This window comes from Kryptolebias marmoratus, linkage group LG14 (genome assembly GCF_001649575.2).
Source record: "Kryptolebias marmoratus isolate JLee-2015 linkage group LG14, ASM164957v2, whole genome shotgun sequence".
In the NCBI taxonomy this organism is placed as follows: domain Eukaryota; kingdom Metazoa; phylum Chordata; class Actinopteri; order Cyprinodontiformes; family Rivulidae; genus Kryptolebias; species Kryptolebias marmoratus.
The window spans coordinates 24,446,647-24,458,332 of NC_051443.1; the positions used below are offsets into that span (position 1 = coordinate 24,446,647).

At 48.2% G+C, this 11,686-nt stretch overlaps 1 protein-coding gene across 1 annotated transcript in view; it reads right to left on the reverse strand.

The window, feature by feature from the left end:
• The window catches only part of tprn (taperin), a 26,860-nt gene extending 16,454 nt beyond the window's left edge, over window positions 1-10,406 (reverse strand). The window contains exon 1 of the mRNA XM_017438556.3: window positions 8,147-10,406. Within this exon, the coding sequence (XP_017294045.1) occupies window positions 8,147-10,180 (2,034 nt within the window). The 5' untranslated portion in view covers window positions 10,181-10,406. The remainder of the gene's footprint in view (window positions 1-8,146) is intronic.
• Between the last annotated feature and the right edge of the window lie 1,280 nt (window positions 10,407-11,686).

Here is an 11,686-nt window from a genome sequence, read left to right on the forward strand (position 1 = left end):
GCTGCGCTCTTCTTCGTAGACATTGAGTTTGGCTGCAGCTGCACACAGTTGCAGCGCCTCCTACAGGAAACTGGTGGAGCTACGCAGAGAACCACGCCGTTCAGAAGCCTTGTTTGGATTCATGTTTTTATAAAACACTGAGGTCCGGACCTCGGGGTCCTCAGTGGGAGCTACAGGCCTGGTTAAAAACAGAACTCGCACCTCTCGAGTGTGACGTCGTTCGGGTGCTTTTATTTTGAAAACGCAGACTTACGTGAAAGCTTATCGCGCCAAGCACGTGTTGGAAGCGACTCTCAGCTACTACCACACCAAATTTTAGCTTGACGTCTTTGTGTCGATTAGCTGTGGCGTCCATCTTGAATAAGGACCTAACTGAGAGGCGAGCAGACACACAAACAGACCAAAAACATTTTAGTTTTTTTTTTTTTTTGTAAATTCGATGCAAACGGTGACGTAAGTTGAAGGGAAATTAAACGACACAACCGGTGCTGCAATAAGATATTAACGGAGGACGTGTGGACGTGTCCACAACAGGACGAATGAGGACAAACTGAAGGGACGGATAATAGGAATGATAACCAAAGAGATCAGAGGTGAGCTCCAAGGTCTGTTTTGAGACAAAGTGGACTTAATGGAAGACGACCGAGGAGGACACCAATGAAGACAGACTGGAATTTGTCAAAATGCAGATTGAGAAGACACAGAGCTTCTGGGAGAATGTCCTCTTTGGACAGATGAGACAAAACTGGAGCTTTTTGTCAACAAGTCCCATCAGCTCTGTGTCCACAGACCCAAACATGAGACAAAGACCAGAACCCTGAACCTACAGGGGGACATGGAGGAGGCTCGGTTCTGTTCAGGGTCCAGTGAAATCTGAAGACTATCAAGGCTTTCTGGAGGCAGATGTTCTGGTCTCAGTCTCAGCTCATGGGTCCAACAGGATCATGACCCAAAAACACCAAGAACGGGTCAGAACCAAACATTGGACCGTTCTGAAGACGCCTTCTGAGCCCTGATCTAAATCCTGCTGAACATCTGTGGAAGGAGCTGAAACATCTGGAGGAGGAAGCCTTCAGAACCTGAGACAGCTGGAGGAGTGGACCAGGACACCTGAGGACACTTGAGGACACCTGAGGACAGCTGTGGACACCTGAGGACACCTGTGGACAGCTGTGGACACCTGAGGACAGGTGCAGAAGTCTCAGAGAGACAGCACTTACAGATCATTTCACTCTTTTTAGGACCTAAGAAAAACAAACTGTTGGAGACGGCTTCAAATAAGCTCCTCCCCCCAAATAAAGTCTCCAACTCGTCAAAAAGACAGTTCGTTTCCGGCTCTTATTTTGAAAGGGCGAGGACGCTGGGTGGTAAGATTTCAGGAAGTGTGAGGGAGACGGGGAAGGTAAATAATTAAACACGATGGACTTTCACACCTGCAGCCCTTTCCTCGGCTGTCAGCCGTTTACGTCGGGGCGGCCGACACTCGAGCAGAAGAAGAAAAGCGCCGAGGGTTCTCCTGGTTCTCCTGACCCAGTTAAAGTACTTCAAACACACAGAGTAATAAACATCAGCAGGAGGAGGCTCCGTTCTGACAGCATGTTGGTGTTAAAAATCTGCTGTTTTACGTTTATTACTCCGTGTTATTTCAGCCATTTATACGTCAAAACGTTCGGCTCACTTTCAGTTTTTATAACTTTTATATTTTTTTAAATATTTTACAAATATTGTTTTTATAGAAATACATTAATGTCTCTTGGATTTCTTCAAAAATATCCTGGCTCTGTTTTAGTCTTTTCAGCTACTTTTAGCTAGCTCTTTGCTATTTTAGCATTTAGCTAAACTTTTTGCTGCTTTAAGTTTTTAGCTAGCCTTTTGTTACTTTTAAGCTAACATCTATTTACTTTTACCTTTTAGGTGGAATTATGCTACATTTTACACTTAGTGTTTTGCTACTTTTGGCTTCTAGCTAGCCCTATGCCGTTTTATTTCCTTAGCTAGCCTTTGGCTGCTTTAGCTTCCAGCTAGCTTTTTGCTACTTTTAGGTTTTAGCTAGTTTGTTGCTGCTTTAGCCTCTAGCTAGCCCTTTGCCATTTTATTTTTTTAGCTAGCCTTTGGCTACTTTAGGGTTTAGCTAGCTTTTTGTTACTTTTTAGCTAACATATATTTACTTTGATCTTTTAGGTAGAATTATGCTACATTTAGCTAGCTTTTTGATACTTTGAGCCTTTAGCTAGTCTTTTGCTACTTTTAGGTTTTAGCTAGCTTTTTGCTGCTTTAGCTTCTAGCTAGCCTTTTGCTACTTTTAGGTTTTAGCTAGTTTGTTGCTGCTTTAGCCTCTAGCTAGCCCTTTGCCATTTTATTTTTTTAGCTAGCCTTTGGCTACTTTAGGGTTTAGCTAGCTTTTTGTTACTTTTTAGCTAACATATATTTACTTTGATCTTTTAGGTAGAATTATGCTACATTTAGCTAGCTTTTTGATGCTTTCAGCCTTTAGCTACTTTAGCTTTTAGTTACGTTTTAGCTTACATCTAATTACTTTTACATTTTAGGCAGAATTTTGCTACATTTAGCTAGTTTTTTGCTACTTTAGCTTTTGCTAGCCTTTCGCTACTTTAACTTCTAGCTAGCATTTTGCTACTTTTTAGCTAAGATTTAGTTACTTTTAACTAGAATTTTGCTATATTTAAAAAGTGTTTTGCTACTTTCAACTTTTAGCTAACATTTTGATACTTTTTACCTATTAGCTAGAATTTCCTACTTTAAGCTATTATTTTGATCATTTCAGCTTAAAGTCAGCAGTTTGCAACTTTTAGCTTTCAGGTTCTGTTTAGTTTTGAGATAGACTTTTTCCACTTTTAGCTCGGGTTCCTTTTCTCTACTTTCCGTTTAGCTTTTAGCTAGCATTATGCTTCTTTTTCACAGGAAGTAACGCTAAAAACCCTCGTTATTGTTATTTCCCGGCTCGTCCGTTTCATTTTCAAACATTTATCCGCGGTCGGGACTTTTTAAAATCAAACTTCTGGTTATTTTTAATAAAGTCGACATTAAATGTAATATTTCTGCCGCAGTGAACACGGCTCGTTCAGTAAAATGTTGCTGAATCCGTTCCTACAGCGCGCCTCCTGTGTGACACGTTTGCATAAACAAACCTTTTTCGAACGAAATCACGCCGCGATCGTTCCGGCGAAGCGCGGCTCGGTTCTCAGTGCCGATATCCAAATACCTGGACATAAACGAGCCACAGATCGTTTGCAGGTTCTGAACGATGGTTTAGTGGAACGGCTGGGAAACGAGCTCCAATTATCCAATCCCAGGTTTGTGTTCGTTACCGTCCTGTCAGTAAAATATTTCAGGAACCACTCGGTGGACGTTAATGAAACTTTCAGAGAGCAGTGCGTGTTTTTAAAGTGACCTTAGCAAACAAAAACGGCTGAAAATCAGTCAGTTTTACAGATATGGAGCTAAAATTCGACGTGGCAGTAGCTGAGACTTATCTGCAACAGCACAACCAGATCCCGCAAGATCTTTGCTCAAAACGTCGGCGTGCAAACGGCGGGCGATATGCATTTATTCAAGCGATGTTGCTTCTTTTTAACAGGAGATATTTATCCATTTTCTTCACCTGGCGTCCGTCTCCAGCCATCATAACACCCCGGACGGGGACACACAGAGACAAACGACGTCTCGTTACAGGAAATAATAAGCTTTGATAAGAACAACTTCCAGGTGGTTCGTCCGAATCGTCCCTTTCAGGAACACGAGTCCAAAATCTCCAAGAAACACTGGGAAGACGGCCGGGCGTGCGATAAAATCTCTTCCTCTCTTTGCTTCCAAATGTTGTGCTCGGAAACACGTGGTTCCATCTTTCCCCCCCTCTATAATAACCAGTTACAGGGCATGGAAACTTAAAAACAAAACAAAAACAAACTGCTGCCTCCCAAAAGGCTGCGGCATCAGCCACGACAAATAAAAACGACAAAGTGCCAGTTCACCTGCGTTTAACTAAAAACTCGGAGCGATTTCATGCAAATGCAGGCGTCGACTCGGTGGGAGAAGCCGCTCTTGACCTAAATACGGCAGCTCCTCCACAATTCCTTCACCCAACGGAGAGGAGATCACAGGAAGCTGGAAGCGAGGGGGAACGGCTTATTAACCAGCGCCGCACAGGAGCAACGCCGAGCGTGATCAGCAGGGAGGAAAAAACAAAGACTAACAGCAGACCGAGCTGGAGCGGCGTCAACGGCAGCCCAAAAAATAAAAAAATCTGAATCTGCAGGAGGAAAATCAAGAGGAAGGAGCTGATTAATGGTTTCTCGGTTTTTTAATACGTTTCTGGGCCAAGCTGCTTGTAAAACAAAATGGTTTCTGGCTCCAAAAAAAAACGTCCCGACACCGGGCTAGAACGCTGAACTGTGCCTGCTTTTTTTTTTTTTTTTAAATACAGAAAGAAAGAAAGCTCCACACAAATCATGCTGACCGGGCCAAGCCTTTTGTTCAACCCTGCCTGGAAAAAAAACGACAAATCTGAGCCCCGACGGTCGCCGAGTCGAGCAGAAAGGCAACAATAGAAGAAGAAGAAAGAAAAATAAAGTGGAAGATGAGAAGAAAAAGGCAGGAAGTGTTCAAAGAACTGAAATCTGCACCTTAATAAAGTTTTCATGTGTAACTATTAAAAAGACTTCTTACTGATTCAACTGGAGCAAATCTGATCTGGATTTAAATCTGTAACGAAGTTTAAAAAAGGACTCGACTCATCCTCGTTGGATTCATCAACCCGGATTATTGACACTTTTAAAAAGGAGTGCTTGAATAAACCGGAGTCGTTATAAAAACGGCAGCAGTCCGCTCTGGTTTCGTACCGTTCCGATTGTCCCCCGAGGCCCCGTTCACACCCGGCATTAAACATCCACCTCAGCTCTGACTGAGAGCGTTCACACCTGGCAGCCAAACACCCCAAAACGGCCGTTAGCCACGTCACATCTGAGCTGTGTCATCGTCCGTTAAAGCAGATTAAAGCAAGAAACGGAAGTCTCACTTTTGGTTTTTCCTCGTATCGATGACTGAAGTGATTTAATCCTGAAATTAAAAAATTTGAAAGCAAAATTTGTGACCAGACGCCTACGGAAACGGACAAACAGACTGAAAAAAGGTCAACAACGGAGACGTCTACTGAGGACAACTTTCGTATTTTTGCTCAGATTCGTTGTGCGTCTGTTTACGTTCACTGCGTACCTGCATTGCACGTCAACATATCAGGAGTAAACTCTTTGAAACGGCACCATTTGATGAAGTTCAGGACAACCTTTTTGATGTTCGACATCATTTTTTGCTGCGAGTACCTTCAACGGGGTTCGGAGTCACATTTCTGTGGAGTCATCTTTTAAAATCGCCTGACGAGAGAAATAAACGGTCAGACTTCCTCTGTGAAGATCCTTGGTGCGCCGACAGCCGCCTGTCCTTTAATTAGGTGAACATAATGCTGCTCAGACACAGCGACCACAGCAGGTCCAACCAGCTCTAAAACAATCAGATCCACTCTGACTTTTTAAATCAGCCACAATTAATCAATTACCAAAAAAGTGTCGTGTCGTTTTTAGTTGTACAAATTCTAAGTGTCGTTAAATATATGTTTGTTGAAGTTGAGCGATGCTTGTTATATTTAGTCAAATGAAAAACACTCATTGGCCAACAGGTGTTGTATATCCCCCACCGGCTGCCCTGATTTCTGAAACTTTAACCTAAAGAGAAACTCACACTGCATCCTAATCCACTAAAATGTCGACAAAATTGACATTTTTAGTGACAATGATTCTGATAAATGAGTCGTTAAAAGCTGTTAGTTTACCTACAACCAGCCACGTCAGTTCAGTAGGCGGTCCTACAGAATCGCTCAGGACGGATTGTGTTCAGACTACCAAGCATATGTGGCTAAAATGGATCCAGATCAGCTCCAAAGGCGCATTGAGGCCGTTCACACCTGTGTTTGGCTCCATCTGGATCCCAGTAACGAACTTTACGGGCTTACAACAGGTAAGATATTAACTGTTCCTAACTTACCACAGAAACGCGCTTCGAAAAAGCTCTGAACTGTCCCTTTAACAGAAAGCGCCGCAGTTTGAGCCACTCCTGGGACGGTGTTCGAGCTTCGAAAAGACTGCAGGAGGATTTGAGTTCTAACGTTTAAAACATGACGACGATCCATAAAGTTGAAAGTCTCCGTTTCCTCGTCGTCATTTATTTACGCTGACAGGGTTAAGTTCGCGACTCGGCAGGGGAGTCGGGTCATTCTGGGATGCTTTCTGCACACCTTTCCTTCAGGACGGTTCCCCGAACATCAACACCAAACCGAAGGTTCAAACCGCCTCGTTTATTTTGTTTTTTATTTTTTGCTGCAGATGCAAAAACGACATCATCATCCCAGCCGACCCGACGCAGGATCCGACAGCAGCCCGCGGCGCCCTACTCAATTAATTACCAGCATTCTCCGATGTTTAATTAATCCCAGATGTGCGTGAAACGGGAGCAAGAACAACATCCGAGATAATCAAAGAAACGCTCAGCGGACAGCGTTTTAGCTCAACAACTGGATGGATTTTGATAAAAACCTTCAGGAAACAGTCACTGGATGTACGGCCGTAACTGATTGCCTTTTGGGGGGGTCAATCGGATTCAAGATGGCCGCCACAGCTCGGTCGGTTTGACGGATTCTGAGCTGAACTCTGGTGTGGTAGTAGCTGAGAGTCATTCAGGTGAAATCTTGAGATGATTTGGACCAAAACGGCTACGAAGACGTAACTTCTCGACACGAGAGGATCTTGAACTTGAGCTGGTATGGAGTCGGGGCTCCTGGGTGACAGGTGGGGGATGAGACCGATCGGTCGAGTCGAAAGGCGAAACTCGCGATTTACGGGTCCATCTACGGTCCAACCCTCACCTGTGGTCATGAGGTTTTGGATCAGGACCGACAGAACGAGATCCTGGATCCAAGCGGTCGGGCTCAGCCTTAGAGATCAGGTGAGGAGTTCAGAGTAGAGCTGCTGCTCCTCCTCGTCGAAAGGAGTCAACTGAGGTGGTTCGTCTGATCAGGACGCCTCCGTTTGGAGGTTTTCCAGGCATGTCCCACTGGGAGTACACCTCGAGGCAGACCCAGAACTCTCTCTGAACACCTCGGGATCCTCCAGGAGGAGCCGGAGAGTCTCTGGGGAGAGGGAGGTCTGGGTTTCCCCTCGTGGCAGACGGACGAAAAGAGGAGGGCGATATGCATTCCTTCGAGGAACGTTAAGCCTTTAATTTAAAAATCAGACAAACTCAGCTTTTAAGGAAACCAGACAACAACCAGATCAGGGTGTCCTGGGTTCACCCAGAACCGGACCCAACCTCGATGGGATCGTTCGGCTGCCGTCTGACCCGGTAACGAGCGGGACGGGGGCGAGATTCAGAGCCGGAGAGGAAGCTCAGACGTCCGGAATCAGGAAAATAAAACCTGGATGATCCACAAACAAACCGATAAGACTTTTCTCTGACCGATACAGATTTTTAACAAATCAGGGCAGCTGATCGCCGATTTACAACACCGATTTTTTCCAGTCAGCGTGTATTTTTTACTCAACAAACTATAACAAAAGAGAAGAGCTCGCTGTAGCAGCTGCCATTTTGCTAATTGATCGTCGATTAAGCGACTGGTTGCTGATTTTTAAAAGTTGCTGAATAAAAGAAGCCAATTAAAAAAGGATCAGCTGATTTTTTTGGTCCGCACGTTTCCTGGTTTTAAAAAATCCTGACTTCTCCGGGTGTTTTTTTAAATCTAATTTTGGTCGATTTTGATGCCCAAATGCGAAACTTTGCTCTAATTTAGAGTAAATTTCTAAAACTCTGTGTATGCTTTAGGGTTTAGGTAATCTATGGTTCAGAATATGCAACACGGTAAATACCGCAGGACATCCACGCGATGTCCAACCGTGTGAATAAAACCCGTGAAAGTCTGGAAGCACAACGGTTTCCTCCAGAACCTGGAAAATACTAAAAGACGGCCTAGGGACCCTGACATAAACGGTCCAAACCTCACAAATACCCGATCTGGGGTGACAAAAAGCAAAAACAAGCAGGTTTGACGAAGAGAAAAGCTGCTAAAGCTGGTTGTTCTCACCTTCCTGCCCGCCGAGCCGGTCTTGGAGAGGCAGGACTTCGCCAGGGACTGGTACCCGCCGATGACCTGGATCTCCTCCACGGCAGGGTAGCGTTTCTTCAGCTGGGAGCCCAGCTGAGCGAAGGGGGCCTGGGGGGACGTGGAGCCCGGGGAGGCCTCGCTGGGAGCCTCCCGCTGCGGCTCGGGGGGGCTCTTCTGGGGCTCCGGCGACCGTTTCGGCACCACGGTGAAGGTGTTCCCCTTCTTCTTCTGCACCATGGGGCTGGGGACGTGGACGCGCTGGGGGGGCTCCACCTCGATGTCGTCGATGTTTGTCACCGGCAGATGATCCGCCGTGGGTCCATCTGGAGCTGCGGGGGACGGGGACGGGACAGGGGAGGACGGGACGGCTGGAGAAGACGGGGGGGAAATCAGGACGGGTGGAGAGGAGGGCGCCGGGGACGGAAGAGGGGATGGAGGCGAGGGTTCAGGACTTGTGGCAGCAGGAGCAGGAGGTGGTTCGGGCTCCTTCTTCTCCTCCCTCCTCTTTGTGGTCACCAGGGGAGCCGTGGGGGCGCGGGAGGTTGGCACTCCGGGCGAAGACGCCTCCGCCGCCCGGTGCGAGGGCGAGGACCTGCTGGGGTCCGGCGGCAGAGGCGGCGTTTGGAGACGGCGCTTGGGGATCACCGTGAAGGAGTTCCGGGACTGCAGACGCAGGTTCGCCAGGGCCCGGGCCTGGGCGTCCCCGTCAGGGATCTGGTCCAGGTCCGGCTTCACGGACGGACGGATCTCAAACTCAGGAGAGGACTTCAACGCCTTGGACGAGACGGGGAGCAGAGGGGACTCGGCACGGCGGGTCTCCGGAGAGCATGGCACCTTGGGTTTGGGGGACGCCTCGGACCCCTCCCAGTCTCTCTCCCCGGGGAGCTTGTTCGGGCCCCTGTCTGGCTCGTCTCGCGGGACAACAGCTGCGCCGTTGACGCCGCGGTCCTCGAACCTCTGACGGTAAGAAGACACGGACTGAGGGGCCCCGGGGTGACTCTGAGAACCACCCGGCTCGGAGACGGCCGGCTGTGGCTTTGCTTTGGAAGACCAGGGACTCTGGAAGACGGGCGACGTTGGCTGGACCCCGGCAGGTGGTCCCGGCCTGGGTTTTGGCACCAGATCTGGCTGTGGCTTGGACCAGAGTCTTGGCCTGCTACTGGCACTGCAGTCCAGGTCCAGCAGGTTCTCCGTGCTGTGGGACTTCTTCTGGAGCTTCCCGTAGTTGCTGTCGAACTTCTGCAGGATCCGGCTGACCCTGCCTTGACCCGGACCCGAGTCACGTGGGACATCCTGGTCCGGGCGGCCCAGGGTGCTCAGGTTCTCCTCGCTCTTGCTTAACGTGGTGTCATAGATGACCACCTCCTTGGCTCGGATCTCGGTGACAGAACTCCCCCTCCGGTCCAGGAGGTCGTTCAGGGAGCTGTAACTGTCCACGCCGTTCTGCTGCCAGCTGGCCCCGCTTTTGGCCCCTCCGGCCTCCGGGAAGTAGTCCGGGTCGGACTCGATGATGATGATGTTCTCGGCGCGGATGGTCCGGATGCCGGGGACGCTGCCGTACAGCTCCAGGATGTGCTGCACCGGGCGGGCGGTGCTCTCCCGGTCCTGCCGCCTCCTCCGCTCCTTCTCCAGCTTGATGAACGGGTTCTCCTCCAGCGGGCCCAGGCTCTCCTGCAGCACCAGGCTCTCCCGGCCGTCCTCCGCCTCCCTCGGCGCCGTCCTCTCCGCCGCTCGCGGCTCTTTGTTGAAGTGTTGGCTGGCCGCGGTGATGGTGTAGTTCCGCCCGGAGCCGCCGGCAGCCCCGCCGCCGCCGCCGCCGTTCACGTTCCCCGTCACCTCGCCGTTTAGCTGCCCGCCGGGACTAGTCTCCGGGGTGGCGCTGGTGCTCCCCACAGAACCGCCGCCCTTTGCCTTCCTCCGCTCCAGGATTTCTCGCTTCCAGGCCGGCATCCTCGGGCTCTCTTGCCCGGCCTCTTGGCGGAGGACGCGGACATCCCCCCCGCCGCCGGACATCGCTCGAGGTTAGCTCGAGAAAGGGAACGAGGGGGAAAGGGGGGGAGAGGGAGGCTCCGGGGCGGTCTCGCCGCGGCGTTAAACGCTGTATCCGGCTCCGACCGAACCTGCAGGACCGACAAACGCACGCAGAAGCATCCCCACCTCCTCTCCTTTTCTCCCTCTGTTTTCACACTCCGCTCTGCTCCCTTTCTCCTCACGGCTCCTGAATGCGGCCCCGCCTCTCCGCAGCTGCACGAGCTTTCTCCGGCAGTCCCACCCGGACGCTGATTGGTCGCAGTCTTCTACCGACATGCCTCTTTCTTTCTCTTAACCCCTCCCACTTCTATTGTTAACAGGGCGAGGGCGTCCTGTCAATCAAAGTGGTTGCGTTCAAGTTCACCACGCCCTTTCCGTTTTCAACTAAAATTAACGCTTTAAGCAGATTGTCTCACGCAGTCGACTTTATATTTAGAGCTTAAGCGTTTAATAATATATTTGAACTTTATTTTTAACGCAGAGTGTTGTTTTGAAGTTTCGTTTCTGGGCGTAGGCCTGTTTATTTATCTCTCGCTGACCCGGGTTGGGGAAACACATGATCTTATTAATCACATGAATCAGCACTAAGTGGGCTATTCTTGGGCGCTACAGGAGATTACTGTAACTCATAAAATATTTATCTCCGAGCCATAATTAAACGCATCTTGACTAAGGAGCGTAGAAGAAGAAAATCCGCTCTCATAAGCGTCATGTTTAAATCACGCAGAGCTTATAAACATGAAAAAACTTTAAGTAAAAACAAGAAAGTTAAATATTTATGGTCCATAAAGTGAAATTTTAAAGCTAAATTACTTAAATATAGAATTTCTATTTTTTAAATAAATGTGTTTTTGACACAAAAACATTGACAAAACAAGGCTCGCACCGCCCCCTTGTGGCCACAGAGTGTCACCACCTCAATCATTAATTAGTCAATAAAATAGATTTTTATCGCCCGCCTCTGTGGGCGACAATGTTTCTGTCAGCAAAATATCTCATGAACCACGGGATGGATTTTAGTAAAACTTCCAGGAAACGATTATTGGATGCACGTCTGCAGCTGATTAACCTTTGGAGTCACTGTCACTCAAGATGGCCACCACAGCTGTCTGACTTTAGCCAGCACATGGATGTCTCTAACTCAGGTGATTTTAAAGATATTGAGCTGGAATTCGGCGTGGTAGTAGCTGAGCATTAACCAATCTCAACGAGTGATTCTATCAAAGAACGACACGCCTTTCTAATTTAAATGTTGGTTTTATTTACACGTATGTACAGATAACAAGTATGCCACGGCAAAACAACGAAACCATAACATAAATAGAAAGAGTTCCACATATACATTTTACACAGAATTTTACAGCAGGAAGTTAAATTAAAACGAGGCCATAAATACAAGCAGCACAGGAACCGGGTCGGATCAGAACAACGGGTCGGGTACAGCACGAGTCGTGAAAATAAACAGCAATTTTTATTTTTTAGTTGTTG